Here is an 18,502-nt window from a genome sequence, read left to right as displayed (position 1 = left end):
TTCTATGCTAAATGGCTAAAATTATGCAGTAGCTGAACTAGACTAGGACTAGTAGAGGTAGATATTGAATGGGCAGTGCCAGGCAGAAATACCTTGGAGAAGTACTTTTTGTCTTTTGTCGTTAACCGTTAGCAGATACTACATTTTCAATTAAAACAACAAACATCTTAGGAAAGCTTTTCTAAGATGCTTTGGGTTTTCTAGTCATATTTCTCTCAATAGTCTTACAAACCCTTTGATATGGTCCCTTGTAAACTGGACAACCTTTGTCCTCAGATTTCTGCCACGATTTACTTGAAGACCAACATACAAAGCTAGAATCTTTGTGAACGTACTACTATTTGCTTGTACCACTCTAGAAGTAATACACGTTTACAGCTTCCTTGGCATGGGAAGGCTGCATTTACAATATTTACAGCTTCAGTAATCTTTCTAGTAGTAAAAAAGCTATTTTATACTTAATCTAAAATGGAATTCCTACTATGCCACCTCCCAGCAACTCACTCCAGTCTCCTTTCACGGAGCTGCTCTATCAGCTGCTCCTTGCCCGTCTCACCACTGGCTCTGGGGAAGAGGAGTCTCTGCCTGGAAGAGGCATTAAAACTGGGGTTTGGAGACTGCAGCTTTGATTTCTAGGAAATACAATCATGATGACACGACCGTGAGTCTTGCAAGAGCATACACCCTTTACTCCCTGTAACATCCAACAACTGTTCATAGCCAGAACGCTCCCAGAAGCAAATCTCTCCCCAAGCTCAGCAACCTTTTTCCCCCCATCTGGAACTTTATAATTTTCATTAATGAGCTTACAGGCAGCCTGATTTCTGACTGACAGGGCTGTTTAATCATACCACACTTGCAGCACTTTCCTCCACAGGAGCCCAAAGCAGCACGTTACCAGGCAAGGGTAAACTCCTACTTCCACATAGTTCAAGCTATTTTACATTAGCACTTAATGCAAACTGCACCTTCAGAGCAAACTTTCCCAGGGAGAAAGGCAAGGGAAGGATCTCAAAGCTAGCCAGCACGGAACACGTACAACTGATCGTGGAAAGGGAAAAGGGAAACCATTTTACTTCTGGTATGTTGAGCTGGATTGTTCTGCCAAGTGTTTTGTTGGCATCAGTGGCACACGGGCAAAGCGCGACAGGAAGCCAGTGCTGCGGGGAGGACGGCACCGCTGCTCGAACCCCCAGAGGCATCGTGTTAGAGCTCAAGTCGTCCTATCTGAACTTGCTCATGTGATACTGAAATGCCTGCACCTCTGGTTTCTCAGGCCTGATCTCACCCTGCTCTCTGACAATGACAATTCAGTCTGACTGAAGAGTCAGGTGCTACACCAACTTCCAGGGTCTACTGGAGCACCTCCGGATCTGGAAAAACAAAGCAAACACCAGAGGAAGACTTAATCAGCTAATAATATGTATCTCATCGAGCCCTAGAGAGCTCCCTGGGGAACTCGGCCTTTTCTCCCTGTGCTAGGTGAAACACTGGGCAACAGACTTCATTCTGTATTCTGGCTGACAACACCACACTCGATTCCTCCCCTATGTACACGGAATTATTAAGACCTCTACTGAAAACTAGGTAACTGTAGAATACAGAGACTTTTAAGGCATTTATGATGCAAAGAAACGAGCTAGTGAATGGGTCTTTTTGAGACTATTTTACCAGTTTGTTCACACATGTCTGAACACTCTGGTCTCCAACTGGAAGAAGCATTGAGTGAGTAACCTCACCTTGGGGCAACCAAGCACTTCCAATCACTTACAATTTCTGCCCACTTCTGACTCTGGCATTGCTTCATGCAGTGTGCACTTGCACCATCTACAGTCTCTACCTAGGGAAGATTTGTTGTTTGAATGTTCCCCCCACAGAGACACCCAGGGCCTGTCACCACCAGCGGCGCCGATGGCGAGAACATCTTTCTCCATTGAAACTCGTGAAGAATCGAAACAAACCATGTCACGTAGGCTGACATTCCAGGTCCCTCTGACCACAACTGCAATCCCTGCTCACCTGCACTGGCAGCCAAGTGCCAACAATTACAATTTTGGATCTCAGCATGCAAAGGAAAGTTTCCAGTGTAGCATGGCTTGTTGCGTACTGATTCACAAGAGTCCTTGCACTGGATTGTAATTTCACTTCCATCTCTTAACAGCTCTTCCTCAGAAGTTAGCACTGCATCTAATGGGAGAGATGTGAAGGCAAAGGACTAGCACTTCCTTTGCCAATTAAAGAACCATCTTCTTCAGGTGAAGCCTTAAGTTCATTTCCTGGGACTGCAGTCTTCTGGAAGGGGATGAAGGAACCTCTTCAATCTGAAAGCATCGTCTCTGAAGCACTACAGATGCCTTTCAGCAAGGTTATGTCTTTGGGGAAATCACCATAGATGTGTGGATGGAGGTTTCTGGAAGGCCCACAGAAATAGCCTCTCACTTGCATAATGGAAGATAACAAGTAACTTGCTTTTAGTTTCAATCTATTTCAATGCAAAAACAGGCGGTGAAAAAGGAAATAATCCCATTTATAGGCAGCACCCAAAAAACAGAATTTGGAGGGGAAAAAAGTAAAAACTGCTTGATGAAATTCACAATCTGTTAAAAAGAGTGAGCACTCGACTGCCTCCAGCTAAGCATCAGAAGCCAAGAAAACGGCAGCAATACTCAGAGGCAAGGCCAAAAGCTCATAGCTTGTGTAGGCAAGATTGAACCATCTCCAGTAGTTGCAGAAGGCATGCAGTCCAAGTATCTCAGGCTGCAGAAAAGATTGAGATCTAGACGTAAATACCAGAGTCAATGAAAGGCTCTATAGGTACCCCTAGTCCCTAAAAGCCCAGCAGATTAAATACACGAATATAGCAATACAACTTATATTTTGACATGAACTACATCGCAAACATACACAACGATAGCCTAACCATGAAAAGAAAGTGGTGCTGAATAAACAAGGAACAAAAACACCTGCTCTTCTGACAGCTAGAAAACTGCAAACCCCAGCAAGTCTTCCTGGATTTCTTAACTGTACGTGTCAATCACCGATTTCCGTGACGTGGAAAAGGCAGGCCGTGTATCCACGCAACAGATACTCTGCAACTGAACTCCTGCAGCAAAGAAGGCACTCACTTTATAAGCTGTAGTTTATTTTCTGCTCTGCTTTATATGATGAGCCTATAAAAAAACCAAACATTTGAGCACTTATCTATAGTATTAACACGGTAAGTAGACTTGGAGACTGAAGCTTGACGCAGAAAGTAAAATTCAGCGTAACATCCGCGGAACTTAAAAGCCAAGTAGTAATGCATTCTGTGATATAGGACTTCCCAGACATTCAGTATTTACATATAATGCATTTGCACTTTATACTCGACAACCACCCGTCAGCAGTGACATCATTAGCATAACTGGACAGCACAGTAAGCCAACCCTGAGCTGCGCTCGAGCAAACCCATTCGTTTTCAAAGTACAACAGAGATTGGTTTAAATATTCACACAATTGTTTTTCAAAACGTTTTATTGCATTATATTTGGTACCTTATGTTTGACAAAGGAAATTACATCTGTAACTGCAGGAATAAGAAGCTGGTCTGTTATTGAAAAAAAATCTTGGGCCCCTTAAAAGTTACAAAGTCTTGGGCTTGCCTGAAACAACTGAGCAAGAAATATATTCTTAGAAATGTAGGGCTTCAAGTATTACAAACCTGTGACACTGTGGAAAAGTTCCAGAGGTATCTAAACTGCAGCACTTTTTTTTTTTCTGCATAACGTGAACAAGGCCTGCTGAGGTTTTAAACTATTAGTCTCTTGATCAGTCAAAATGGTAGTCAGGAGTTCTCCTCTTTGCAACTTCAAGCCATAGTATGTTCTCATTTTGTTTTCACTCGGTGTGAAAAATGCATGCTATCTTTCTAATTAGTTGGTGCCACATCACAGTGCATAATTTTATTTGGTTCTTGCATTACAGTTTTAAAAAGTTTGGCCAACCTAATGCTGATAGGCTCATCTCAAGAACGGCGACATTGATTCTCCCCACCCCCCCCAAGTTAATTCAAAGAGAGACAGAGCTGTAACTGGTTCCTTCAGTTAAAAACTGTGGTGCAAGAACACCGAACTGATCGTGTACAGTGAATTTCAGAGACACAACAAGCTTATTGAACACACTATGTTTCTTAATTTTGCTTGATTATTCGTATGTCCCAGCATCCGCAACGCGGCGGGTACGTTGCGGGTTTCTCTGTATATTCTGATTCACATTGCATACTTCCTACGGACAGAATCATCCCCGTATCAAAATCAGTCAGATGCTAAAGCCCCAACAACTCTTTGTGCTCAGTGAAAGAATCCAGTGCTAAAACAGCATTTCTGCTGTCTGAGATAACAGTAATCTCACAAGACAAATTTAAAGTAATATTTCTGCCACACACCTGCTCCGAGGGCTTTACCCCTCCAGATTCCATATAAATTAGTTTAAAAACATGGGTAGGTAGGTAAGGAGAAGGGTTGTTTTTTTTTTTCTCTTCAATTTTAGCAGCTTTTAATTTTTAAGAAACTGAACCACCTCTATCCAGTAATATGTTAGATATTTTATATATATACTTTGTCAGCAGGATAAAAAAAAAAGTAAAACTATTTGAAGGCAACATTTTATTTTTTTTCCTTCTGTTCTCTGTGTAAGTTAGAACAATTCAGCAGGTGCGTGACAAAAATATTATACACCAGATATGGTCCAATGTCATTTTTTTCCAATAAAGTTGTTCATATTTCATTGGCCAGTTCTTCAGGTTCTGCAGAACTATCTCCATTAACTGTGATCTTCATATCCTCTTCATATCCAGGGGGCATGAAAGCCAAAGCATAAGGGAAAAGCTTATGACAATTTGCTCTGTAAGTTTCAGATGCTTCTTTACAGTCTCCAAGGCTACCGTCACATAAAGCTTCTAATACCTCCATACAAGTCTAATTAAAGGGAAAAATAAAAGAAGTGTTATGGTTTCTTAAACATTCATCTCAACACACACACACAACAAACACAATACTACGACAAAAAACTCCAAGTATTATTTCCAGGTTCCTATCAATAACAAGTTCCTTTTTCTTAGCTAGGCACAGCATGAAATACCATGTAGTCCGACTCAGAATAATGCCGTTTAAAAACGGGATTTAAAAAACAGCTACAAATTTTGACTGAAAATTAAGATACATGTTCCTTGTTATCCTAAAACATATTTCACAGAATCACAGAACTGTAGGGGTTGGAAGGGACCTCAAGAGATCATCGGGTCCAAGCCCCCTTCCAAAGCAGGTTCCCTAGGACAGGTTGCACAGATAGGCATCCAGACGGGTCTTCAGTATCTCCAGAGAAGGAGACTCCACAAGCCCCCTGGGCAGCCTGTCCCAGGGCTATGTCACCCTCACTGTGTGAAAGTTCTTCCCCATATTGGTGTGGAACTTCTTGTGCTCCAACCTGAGGCCATTGTCCTTTATCCTGTCTCCACAGACAACTGAAAAGAGGCTGGCCCTTTCCCCGTGTCCCACACTTCAGATATTTATAAACACTGATCAAATCTCCTCTTAGTCTTCTTTTCTCAAGGCTGAAATTTGATTCTTACTGGTTGACAACCGAGAAGCAGGTTTACTCGCAATCAAATGTAGTTTTTGGGTTCGTCGTGCCCCCTCCCCCCAATCTTGGGACACACTGAACATTCCAATGCCACAAAACATCCATCTGAATTTTAGCGTCTGCAAATAAAACAACGGATCCAGAGTATATCCTGGCAATTCTCTGATAATGACTTTTGTGAACATGCTTTCAGATACAGTTAGAAGAATTGTGGAATATAATTAGAATGTAAAAGTAGCAACAGCTGAGTAACTGCAATCAGACACGAGAACATTTCCAGTAGGAAAAGCAAACCATTTACATTTCAGGATTTGGGACTTACTGAGGTGTGTCTGCAACTAACAAATCAAATCACTCAAGATACTAGCACATCCTTCAGATGCATCTGCAGTTTCATATCCACTTCTGTTCATGGTTTAGAAGAGAGAAAGGTGGTTTCCTGTTGTGTTGTGGGGTTGTTTTTTTTTTTTTTTAAACTGGCATTCCAGACACCTACTGAGCTGAGCTAAAGCCCGGCAGCATTTAACATCCCTCCACGTTGTGTATGTAAGCATTAGGATAGGTGAGCTAGTCTTTTTCTACTCCTCTGACATTTACTGTAGCTTTTATTTGTTCTGTGTATTGAGATTAACTGCTCTGTCCTCCTGCTACAGGGGTTACAAAGTTCTCTTCCACAACCCTCACATCACCTCTTCGCAACACCAGCATCCACAGAAGCTCAAATATATCTAGATTAACGCCTGCGACGTGCCCCGAGACAGCCAGTCTTTACTAAAATGAAATGCAATAAATTCTGATCTCTTTGCACACAAGAATGCCTTTCAATGAATGCTGGGGGGCTCCTTCAGATTCTCATTTTTCAGGGTACTTTCAAATCCCCACCGATGAGTTCAGCAGAACTCCAACTCTCTGTGCTGGCACCAAGAAGGCTTTGAGTGAACTTCCTCTGTTGCACCACCACGCTGCCTATCTCGTTCTGCACTGCTGAGCTAGCAAAGGCTTCTTGTGGTCCTACCAAGATAACACCTCTGAAACCACCAGCCATTTCTGGTTACATTTTCACCTTTACCCAGTCCGATTTCCCAGAATCTCACCCTCCCACGAGACCCACAGCTACAAGGCAATTCAATGTCTGCCTTACGAATCGGATACTCCAGCTCCAGCTCTTTCAGATCACCTGAACAGTAACACAAACAAAACTTGTGTCCCATAACCAGATCAGCTAGAGACGATCTGAACCTGTGACATCCTAAGCAAGCTTATAAATTGTGGCAAATAGTCTGTTCTGGTCTTCTCCCCCTGCCCTTGTTTCATACAAAAATACTGCGAACTGAAAATCCTTCCCAATTAAATTTCTGTTGAACCCAGTGTATTCCCAAAGGGAAGGTTTTCGGGATTTTTTTGCTCATGAAAGAAAATTTTTTGAAGAAAATTAACCAACTTTCACTTGCAATAGATAAGAAAAAATAATTGAGTCTGCAGACATAAAAAGCCCAGTAAGAAGTGAAGTGCCAGGGAACTGAGAGTAACAAAACGTCCTGAAGTTTGCACAGCCTGCCAAGGAATCTCTCTAACACTTAATTAAATGTCCTGGACACTCTCACAGCGATGCCAAAGGGAACTGTTGGACTGGGATACGGAAAGAGTTTATAAAAGACTAGAAATAAAGGACATTTTATTTCTTCTTTGCTTTGTGCTGTCAGCATGTGGTCATAGGAAGAAAATAAACTCCAAAATACTTTTATTACTTCTTTATAAGAAACATTTGAAGCTACTACACCCTCCCCCTCCAGTTTGCCTTCTCTCGAAAGCTTGGAATCACAACTCAGAACTGATAGTCTTCCCAGATGGATGGGAGAGAGGGAACAGAGAAAGGGCCTGGGTGGCAGTGGCATCAGGAGATTATTCTGTGACTACCAGAATGGAGCAGAATTTCAAAATTTGGTGGGTCTTTTACTTAGCTACGTGCCACGGCCAAAATGTGCACGTGCACCTTTTGTTAAAGCTAAGATAATCCACACAGCTTGGAGAAGGATGAATACAGAAAGTTTCCATGGAGTTTGAATCAATCCTAGATTGGTATTTTTCTTGTGAGCAGTCACCTGTGTATCAGCTAAAGCTCAGAGAGACTACAGTAGTTTCTTACTGGGAAGCATCAGCATCTTTGCCATGTGAATTCTCTTGTGTTGAATCAGCTTTCACAATACCTGTGGCAATAACGTAATTTCTGCTGCCAGCTAACTGTTTTCATATTATGACAAAGACAAGTTAAACATGCAACAAAAGACATTAAACATTTCAGTTCAGATGAACCTGATATCCCTTTTTCTCACACAACAATCCAACCTCCCTATCATAAGGCACAGCTACTGTTTCAGCTTCCTCTTACCTCCATCATTTGCCTAAAGCTTCCATGGATATACTAGAAGTTACTTAGAACTTATAAGTATCTGTTACCTGAAGATTTCTGTTAATGAGGGATTCATCCAGGGTCATTGCCAGCTCCACTGCCCTTTTCTGACTTGAAGGATCTAAATAGTACATCATTTTGGCAGCTGTGGGAGAAAAAACAAGCCTTATCACCCAGTGGATGACCAAAACAGTTTTACACAAACATAAAACAGAGATCACATGGCTAACATAGGATACTTGAGACTACATCAGCAGTTCAAAACAGGAGCACTTGGAGCACTGAAGCTCAACGCCCGAGCAAGTAGAAGAGTTGCTTTAGGGCAATTCAATGCTATGCGAGGCACTGAACCATACAGGCACTGTCCACACTGTAGGGTAGGAGCATTCTGTAGCATAGCATGGAATCCCAGGCAGTGAGGCACACCACAGTTCCCTCTGGCACCACTGCCCACATCTCCTTCACACAGAAACCGGGGCGCAGAGGAGATGTGCACATGCAGCTCTTGTTAGAATATGCTGTCAAGGCCAGCTCCGAGTCCCAGGGCACAGATGTAGCTGAAGGGACTTGATGCCAGAGAAGATGCAAGAGTAAGCTGACTGCTTTTTCTGGCCAGGTCTGAGCCCAGACTGAGCCACAACAGTAATGCTGCTCCCCTAGATGCCTCACAACCCACTTCCCACGTGGTACCCACTGCACTATGGGATCACTACTGATGGATCGACTTTTGTAACTGATAACCAGCACCACCTAAGCTCCTCTTGGGAGGCACACCAATAGCTCTGGGCATTACCTGGCTTGCTGAGCACTCAGCACACTTCTCTTGGCAGTCAGCCTCTTGAAACACATATATCAAAAAAACCTGTGCAACTTGGCAATATGTATGAACTATTTCACTGATGCACTAAAAACAGTTAAAGTCTTATGACCCATCCATCATGCATCAGAAAACAGGGCAGAGGGGTCCCAAAATTTGTGTTTTAGCAGCATATAGAAAAAAATTAAAAACCCTGGACAACCTGGTGCTCGTGTTGTCTCAAAAACCGCAAGAAAAGAAAAACATTCCTGATGGAAAAAGTGGTTCTTACATCACTCGTGCCGATACTGAGGTGCCACTGCTTGATAAGTACAGAAGATACAGAAGCAGGGAAAGGATAAAGGCGAAATACCTGATAACCTATGTGGTAGTGAGTCATAGTTCTTTTTAAGGAAAGCTTCATTGAAGTTCTTTGGATTAGTCGCTCCAAAAAGCCGATTCATTTCTTGGTTTAACACTGTTCTAACCGCATCAGGCAGATCCTTACTTTCAGACACTATTGAATTGGAAGAAAAGGTTAACAGAGGTCAGCACGAGTAATCACAGTACAATCTACTTCATGCATTTACTTCTCACATTTACATTATTAATGTAATTGGGGAAAAAATCTTGAAGGAATACGTATGAAATTCAGAAAGGTAAATAACTGGATCTGGCTGGAAAAAGCTTTCTCATGCTAACAAAAAGCCAAAGCCTTTTACCTCAATACACTCTCTCCCCTACTGATTAAAATTTATTAGGCTCAAAGATTGAGGTCATACAAGCCTTTCCTTAAACGTATCGAGTCTGTAGTTATCAAAAGGAAGGGTGCCCCTTTGGGGCAATGGAAGGCAGAGAATCCTTCCAACCTTCTAAAAAAAAGGACCTAATTTTAAGCCCTCTCCTCGCAGGCTGACACAGGCTGTAGATAGAAACGCCAAATTCCTCACTCTGCAGCTCCTATTTCTTCACTCACTCTTTCAGGGATTCACTGTACTACTCACAGTCTTAAAAAGACTTACTAATATTTGTTGGAGTAACTTCTAAATCCTGGTGTAGTCGTAACAAACATACTTAATTTTAGCATGAATCAGTTGTTCATAAAGCTTACTAATATGTGCATTAAACTATGTTGAATTAATTGTGCTAACAGTTAAAAAAGATAAAGCTAAACTCAAGATCAATGACTGTATGTGGGTTAGACACCATTTAGAAGCAGGTATGGATGAAGTCATATCAAACAGCTACGTACCACTGCTGAAGAGATGAATCATACACTCGTGAAGCCAAGGATGACTAGAGTCAATAGCAAAGGCTCTCTTCACAGACTGAAGCATCAGAAGGAACTTCTCTGGAAAAGAAAGCATCGGAAAATGGTGAAAACCCTATGACTGGAGCTCAGGGCATTATGTTGCAGGAGTATTAAGTGTTTGAAATTGGAATGATGGGAAGAAATGAAAGCCGAGTGTGGAGCAATAGCTGGTTTTTCTAACACGCTTTTCTTTAACCAGTGACTTAATCCCGTTAAACGGGTAAGTAAATGTGAACATAAGTAGTTCTGAAAGCGTAATATTTCACTGGCAGAAGACTTCAAGAGTGTTTCAAAAGACCTGTTCTCATTAGCAACTGCACACCAATTCTTTAGGGTGTAGTTCTGCATACTGTTGATACAAAGAACTGGGGCAAATGCAAGCTGGGAGGACGAACTACATCCTCATTATTTCAGCACAGCCAAGAAAGCAGATAATTATCAAACGTTCAGACATTGTTTTTTCACAGGCAGCTCCTGGATGGGTTGTTGTGCAATGCAATGTTGTGTGTCTCAGCAAGGACTGCCTCCTCCTCTCTCATCAATTTTTGCATGAATTCTAATACACGTTTTTATGAACTGAAAATGGCTTTCATGAGTTCACCTACCTTTTCGAAAATAAATCTCAAAGGCAAAAAGATGTGTCTCTATTTTGTTCTTCACTAAATTCTTCAGGGGGGTTAAAAATTTAATGGCTTCTTCCAAAGGTGCTTCAACCTACAGATTCAAGGAAATGGCACACAGGTAAGTCATGAAGTTTGAACCCAATAACTCTACAACAGAATTAGCTGTTTCTGAGTCGCATCAGAGTTCCTCTCATAAGGCAATGTGTAAGATGCTCAGAACCTTTTATGTTACAAGCTTTGCATCTTCCCTCAATTTTAAGTGTCTCATTGCAGACTGTCAAGCCTTTAAAACTGCTTTGTGACGATTACAACTCACATTTTCCTACAGATACAAGTCTTTGCCTTCTGTGGCACCATAGTGGTAAACACAACTACAGCTGAATTGTTACGGGCAGTATGTGTCTGTGTGCTGATCTGCACACACAGCCCCGGGACCTTGGTAAGCAACTACTTTAAGTCATGACAGTCTGTCTGTTCACGTGAGCTTCAGAGTCGTTCCCAAAAGCTGCCAGGTCATGGTGATATTCCCAGCCAAGATACTAACAGCAAGCTCAAGGTAACAAGACACTGACTGTGGCCTTCGGGTCTTAGCTAGCATAATCCAGTAAAAGGACAGCTTTAACACAAATTAATTCTGTGCCAGGATTCTTTACAGACAGATTTCTTGCATCTAGATGCAAGGGGTGATTTGAACAAGACCTGTTTGTTATCCTTCAGATTTGTGTTTTTATGAATATAGGCTACTCTAAGAATCAGGCACGAAATTTAATCGTTGCCTGTCAGTAGCAATGTAGTGATGCTGAAGCAATATACTTCACTGCAAAAAACCAAGTTAAGCACAGTGAGAGACACCTTATAGAGCTCCTGCTAACCCTATACTACAGAAGCTTAAAATAAAAAAAAAAAAAGTGCACCAGTTGTACATGCTGTCATGAGTTTGCATACATCAGTCACAACCGTGCACTTAAACTATTTGGAACCTACAGTAAGTCAGATTTCAAAGCGATGACTCTAACGGCAAAGCTACATATCCAGCAGAGAAGTACAGGGTCAGCTGTTTCAGGAAAACCCTTTGCCAGACACCAGCTATGTCAGAAATGGTGTTCTGACACTAGGAACCAACTGGATTTGGAAGCACTTCTATCACACTTCTGATACTAAGTTTGGAACATAATTAGGAAAGACGTGCCAAAGGAATGCAACTGTGCCCTATAGTCTTGGGGACTGCACCATGATATTCCTCTAGTGTGTAACTCAGTTTCAGGACCTGCCACTGCGACCATTTCAATCTTGACCAGCACTGCAATTAGCGTGCTGCTTCTTGTGACCAGTGAGCTAAACAAATGGGAGTAACGACAAAAATCCTCAATGACTCAGCCAGTTTTTAAAGGCACTTGCTTCCTGCCCACAGAGCCTTCACTGTCTCAAGCTTTCACCTATCATCTCCCCAGGAGCCAATAACATTCACTGTACATGTAATGTGAAAAACAGCCTATCAGTGCCTTGGATACTACACTGCTATTACTGGAAATTAATTTTTCCAGCCTGTACTTTTTCATTACCTTTCCCCACATTTTTTGAATGTTTTCCTGCTCCTTGCATGTACAGCTTTTAGCACAGGAAGAGTCTTCCAGGCCACCTCCCCTGAATATCTCTCTACACATCCAGACCACAAACTCCACCTCAGTCTAGCCTACTGCTATTTCAAAACAGCTGCTTCATCCTTCCCCCTCCCAACTCCCCTTCAAAACAAATGCAAACAAATGCTGTTAAAGCATTAAATATTTGAAGGTCTTCTTTCACAGGTTGTCTACACTTAATAAATACAGAAGTGTTACGGGAGAAAGAGCAAATGACCTTACATACAGAATAGAAAGGCTTCCATCTGATCAACTAGAAATAGGGTATATCAACAAGTTAGTGTAACATACATGTAGATAATTCCACCTGCAGCAAACGTCTATGACTTCAATCACAGCTGTGATTTCATCACATTACTGACAGTGTATCTAACAAACTATCGCTGGAAAAAGAACTCTTTGTAAAATGCTGCCTGTGAAGAGAAGCCATACAAAAGATAAATGAGTTCTCTGAATGGCTTTCAAATTGTATACATGCTCACTGTAGCTTTTCTAGGAATTTCTACGACTTTATTATTACATTAGTAAGCACCTTTGCCAATTTCTCAGGGATAAGTTCTTCTTTCGGTCCTCCAATTTCTTCATCGTCATCATCTTTCTTCTTTTTCTGATTCCTCTGTTGCTTCTCCTTCTCAGCATTCTTCTTCTCCTCCTCCAGCTGTGCTTTCTTCTGCGCTCTTCTCTGCTTATTTCGTAGCTTCTTTAGCTCCTTGTCAGACATATTTGCTGTACACACGCAAAGGGCAAAACCAGACAACATTGATGTCTAATACTAGCAGTCGCAATCAGCTGTCAGATACCATCATCTTTTTTACACCTTACCTACCAGCTAGTAATGCTGCTGCCACATTTGTAAAAGTTTATTTACTATTTGGTCTAGAATTGATTATTTTGCAGTCTACAATGCTGCTTCATAATTCACAAATTCCTCTGTGAAATCAGGGCAACAGGAATTAGAACGACAGGGTTACATGCTGAAGGCGGGACAAAGTAATTACTCTGCATGACTGCAAATCCAGTGCCAGGAGTAGGAGTGCACACCAATACACACCGATTTATTCCTCAGGCATTACAGAAGTTATGTTCAACATTGTAATTAAATGGTGTAACAAAAATCAGGCGAAGCCGTTACATTTTGGACTAGACAGTTCTGGCTTTGCCTATGATGCTGCCCTACACAGATCCAGATCCTCGCCTCCTTCCAACCACAGCACGGAGAATTAATTTAACACATCAGAAAGTGGCTACAAGAAATTCCATCACACTTCTACTCGTCTTAAGCCTGAAGCCACACCAATTAACTGATGAGAAATATTAAAGCTTGACAAATAACTTTTGAAGGATTCCATAGCCTCTCTTCATACCATTTGAGATGCCCCAAGCCATAATCACTTAAGTTGCTCTCCAATCAGAGATGAGAGGGGAAAAAAGAAACACAGAAGTTGATGGATTTAAACATTTTTTACATCAGAAGCAAGAAATTATAAAATTGAAGTTGTTACCTAGTCAAATTTTTGCGGACTAATAAAATGCTTAGAAAGAGCTACCACCAAGCATAGCTACTTTGGTGTTATCTCAGAGACCAACAATTATGAGAATTCTGTTTTCTTGGACATTTCATATTCTGAAGTAAAATTTTGCTTGTGTTAACAACTGTACCAACAAAATCCATCACAGTTTTATAATAACCAGAACAAAAACAAATCTTAGCTGACTTTTCAGCATGCATGTCAAGGCACAATTTGCCGACTTTGAGTTGTGACAAAACCATTTTTGGCTACTAGAGTACACAGCTGTAAAGAATGCTAGGTCTTCATAAAACATCCACTAATCAGTGACATTTAATAAATCCTGAGGGTTAAATACCTGTATCTGCCTCATGTTCTTTATTTTCATCCGTTAAGGGATTATCATGAAGTTTCAAATATATCTCTATGGCAATTCGTGCTGCTTTGAAGTAGAAGGGATGTTGTCGAAGTACATCTTCTAGTTTTAACAAGTCCACATAAGACCTAAGGGTAATCTTCCTCATGCAGTAAGTGTGAAAGTCAAACTGGTCATCCGTGATTTCTACAAAATGCTAACACAACACAGGATAACATTATTTAGCAAGTATTAACAATCAGATACTAACTTTGCCTTTTTTTAATACACTCTGCCCGAAGGAATAATTTACTGAGCACCTGCTGCTTGACAAACGCACCCTAAGTTTTAGAAGTGTGAGCTAGCAAAGCCCTACAAAAATGAAGTCATGGCGAAAAGATCAGGAAGTATCTTGGGTCCGAAACAAAATTCATCCTCTTCACAACCTCTGACCAGTAACTACCCTCTGGCAATTTGCAGTTTAAGGGATAAAGGTTTTACATTGGTTGTATTTAATAGCACTTGAAGAATTTTTCCTCTATCAACGTCTCTATTTTTTTTCAGTCAAGTCTAATTTTGATTTCCATTACATACTGTGGCAATGAATTCCACACTTATATCACCTGTGGTGTGGGAAAGTACTTCTTTTTGTTCAAGATCTGCTTTCCTCACTGTCACCTGATGCCCCCTTGCTTTTGTTTGAGCAGCAGTAAAAAGTCACTCCCTCTTCAACTTCTCCATGTACTTAATGATCTCATACGACTTCACCCTAAACTCAGCTGTTGCTTGTCAAGGCTGAGGATAAAATAGTAAGCATGGCAAGCTAATTGCAATCTCTTCATAGCATGTATTTTACTAGCACATTTTTAAGTAGGTGTGACAATCAGATATAAACAGTATGACAGATTTATATAATGGAAGAAAGAGTACTACTTCTCTAGTCCCTTAATTCCCAACACTGTCCTTTTGACTACTGCTCCACACTGAGACAGAGTTTTGAAACAGTCTGCAACAGTTCTGAGATTTCTTTCCTGAAGAGCAGTAAATTCATGTGGGGCCTTCTGCTACTTATGCATGGGCAAAGAATTCTTCATCTCCCTCCTTCACTGACTATAATATTGAAGATCACATTTCATGTGCCATTTTATCATTTAGTATGGAGCCAGGTCAAGTTTTGTCCTTGCACTGTTCACACCCTTTCTGTGAGCGATTATGGATATATCGAACAATGGAGACCCTAGAGACACGCCTTTGTAATCCCCATGATAAAGTCCTGTTCTTGTAAAGGCTGACTGTTTGCTCCTACTGTTTTCCCAGCTATGAGCCAGCTATTAAATCCATGAGATCAGCTTCCTTTTTCTGAGACAGTTTAGATCCATTACAGCATGAAGGATGACATTGAACGTGTTTCTGAAATACAAAACACCATTTCATCAACTAGATTGCCATAGGCAGAACTGGCACCTCAAAAATACTTGAGGCACTGCTTTTTCTTGCAAAACTTTGTTGATAGTTTCTGAATACAACATCTTTGTCTTATTTAGACCATTACTACCCTCTTCAATCAATGAAGCCAACAAATAAACTTAGGGACTTAATTCCTTTCATATGTGTTTTTAGGGTGGCCTAAGTCAGCTCTTCATATGACAAGCTCTTCTGGTATCCAAGACAATCCATAAGACTTGCAGTTTCTCACACAAATTCTTTAAAATGTCTTTTTCAGAAGTTTATTTAAAGGATTTGTGCAAACAGAGTATGGTCCTGCCAATTCACTTTGTTGATTTGTTCTGAGAACACTGCACAGATTAGTGTCCTCTCCAGAAAAGCATCAGTGTTAAGATCAATTCCCTCTTTTTAGATATAATTTCTACTTTAAGAAGTCTGTATATTTATAATAGCTACTTTTAAACTGTATCTTAATTTATCTTTTTCCCCAAGGAGCAGCTCTTTACTATTTTGATAGGGTTTTTTTACATTTATTTTCTCCCTCTAAAAGAGTGGCTTAACAATAACCAAGCCAACACTTCTCCCTTCAGGCTTGTCAGCTCAGCCTCGGTTTTTTTGGAATTAAAGTACACATACTTTTTGTTTGTACCCAAAAACATGTGTTTATGTAAAAAATAAGATTATTCCGAGAGTTTTCTTTTCTTTCCTGGATCTTCAAATTACTTTATAGAATATCTTTATAATACACAGTTCCCAACGGCATTTTTAGCAGGAAATGTAAATTTAATCAACTTGCCAATAGCTAGCATGAAACAAAATCTCTCCAGAAGCTACCTGAAGTACACTCTTACTGCTCAGAAAGGAAACAACATTATCACAGTAGTCTTAAGTTAGCATTTCCCAACCTAGGCAGATTAACTAGATACCTACTCTCTCAATTTCATGGCATTTCTTAAGTGCTTCTCCAAATTTGTTCATTGCTTTGTAAGCTTGTGCACACTCTGTCTGAAACCACATGCACTGCATTTCATTCAAGTTCTCTACTGCCGAGGTTCCTTCCTAAAAGCAAAAACATTATAGGAAAAAAAAAGGTATAATTAAATTTGTTAACTGCCATTTCTCTTATCTCATTCTAATTAAAAAGCACAACTAAAGAGGCTATCAATATAATGCTACATTTCAAAACTGGCATCCTGAAAGTCAGGAACACCACATTTACCATGGACTTGCTTTGTTCATTAATAAAAAAATCCCCAACATACTCCTCTATGTTCCACTTGCTGGAAGAGCCAGAAATACACAAGGAAAAGCCAGGTAGTGACCATTTAATCATGACAATTCCTCATCTTTAGAATAAAACCCACATTCATTCATTACTTTTCATACTGTGTGCATGAGTAACACATTGCAGCAGGATGAAAAATGGCAGAAGAGTTCTAGCATGCAGCATGGCACCCCAAGGGATTTTATTTTCTTTTTAAACTAAAACTGCCTCCTGTGCCTTCTGGAGACCTCCTGATGAGCTAAGCATAGTCACTGACTGTAGTAATAGGTTATTACATGAGCAGTGCTAGAGACCAGTGGCAAAGCAAAACTGGCCCCTTTGGCACCTTCTGATTCCGAAAAAGGAGATCACAGTTGTCTTTCAAATCTGGGATGTATAGACACTTGCATGGATGTCACAACCTATAATATGCCTTTCAAGCTTTATGTCTGTGCAGGGTGGATGCAGCCATTCTGGCTACTCCATTCTTGCAAAAACCAGGCTACTGAAGAATAAAAGAGCCAAAGTGACACATAATGTTCAAAAGGCAGGGTGTAAAGGGAAGAAATGCAGACTTCAAACCAGCCTCATGCAGGCAGCAAAAAAAAAAAAAAAAAATCAGAAAAATTGTTAGTTCCTTTTACATTATGCTGAATTTAGGTCTTCTTTAATTATTGCTTTTTAATTAAGAAGCCTGTATCGGAGTACTAGACATAAGTTGAAAAAGAGTACATGGTTTAAACAGTTCAGTTTTAAGCAACTGGTATTCTTGCTTTTTCAACATCATCTTAAAGTTGCCGGAGGCATTGAGAAGAGAGGTCATTAACCTCGATTCACAGCAGTTTGGCATCAAAAACTCAGCATAAATATATGCTATGCTTACATAAAACAATTTCCCCTCCCTCTGTGTTCATATGCACACAGCCTCCAATTCATAAAAATCCTTCAGCTTCTCTAATAACCCTCCTCTTAATTCAAGCTACTTTACTCCCAAGTTTCTCCTGCAAAAGAGGGACAACCAAAAAGGACTACTTCCACAGGTAGTCCCAATACCTTGTTGCCCCCTCTCACTGACAGCACAAAAATTGTATTGCCAGTATTCTAAAACGATTGTTTGACAGATATTCTGGGAAGACTACATCGAGCTGTTTGGACTTTCAGTTATGGAATAACAGCAGCAAAAGAAGTCAATTTAAAAAAAACCCCTAACCTGTGAGACCAAACCTATCAAAACTGGTTACTGCAGGACGAAAAAAAGATGCATGAAATTAAGCAATCTGAATGATGCACATTTGCTGCCAGCTAACTAGTCATGGGTAAGCAGCCAGGGAAAAAACACAACCAAAACCCCCCAAAAACCAATACGCAGCTTCCCTTCATCACTGCTACATGTGGCCTTAGGGGTGAAAGCTTGTTTGCAAAAGGAAGACATTTCACCTTGCAGTCACACAGAAATTTTGATCCAAGAAAAGCCTTTCTTACTTACTGCCATTAGAAAATAAAAGAAAAAAGAAAAGCAGACATGGGCA

At 40.6% G+C, this 18,502-nt stretch overlaps 1 protein-coding gene across 1 annotated transcript in view; it reads right to left on the bottom strand.

The window, feature by feature from the left end:
* Positions 1-3,172: 3,172 nt before the first annotated feature.
* NAA15 (N-alpha-acetyltransferase 15, NatA auxiliary subunit) overlaps positions 3,173-18,502 on the bottom strand; it is a 37,839-nt gene continuing 22,509 nt past the window's right edge. Inside the window, exons 13-20 of the mRNA XM_084263570.1 lie at positions 16,640-16,768; positions 14,267-14,480; positions 12,933-13,126; positions 10,743-10,851; positions 10,078-10,176; positions 9,199-9,342; positions 8,077-8,174; positions 3,173-4,955 (exon numbers count right to left, since the gene is read on the bottom strand). Of these exons, the coding sequence (XP_084119696.1) occupies positions 4,755-4,955; positions 8,077-8,174; positions 9,199-9,342; positions 10,078-10,176; positions 10,743-10,851; positions 12,933-13,126; positions 14,267-14,480; positions 16,640-16,768 (1,188 nt within the window). The 3' untranslated portion in view covers positions 3,173-4,754. The remainder of the gene's footprint in view (positions 4,956-8,076; positions 8,175-9,198; positions 9,343-10,077; positions 10,177-10,742; positions 10,852-12,932; positions 13,127-14,266; positions 14,481-16,639; positions 16,769-18,502) is intronic.

The sequence above is a fragment of the Gallinula chloropus genome (genome assembly GCF_964237585.1).
Source record: "Gallinula chloropus genome assembly, chromosome: 4".
NCBI classification, from domain to species: domain Eukaryota; kingdom Metazoa; phylum Chordata; class Aves; order Gruiformes; family Rallidae; genus Gallinula; species Gallinula chloropus.
This window is presented reverse-complemented; position numbering and strand designations above follow the sequence as displayed.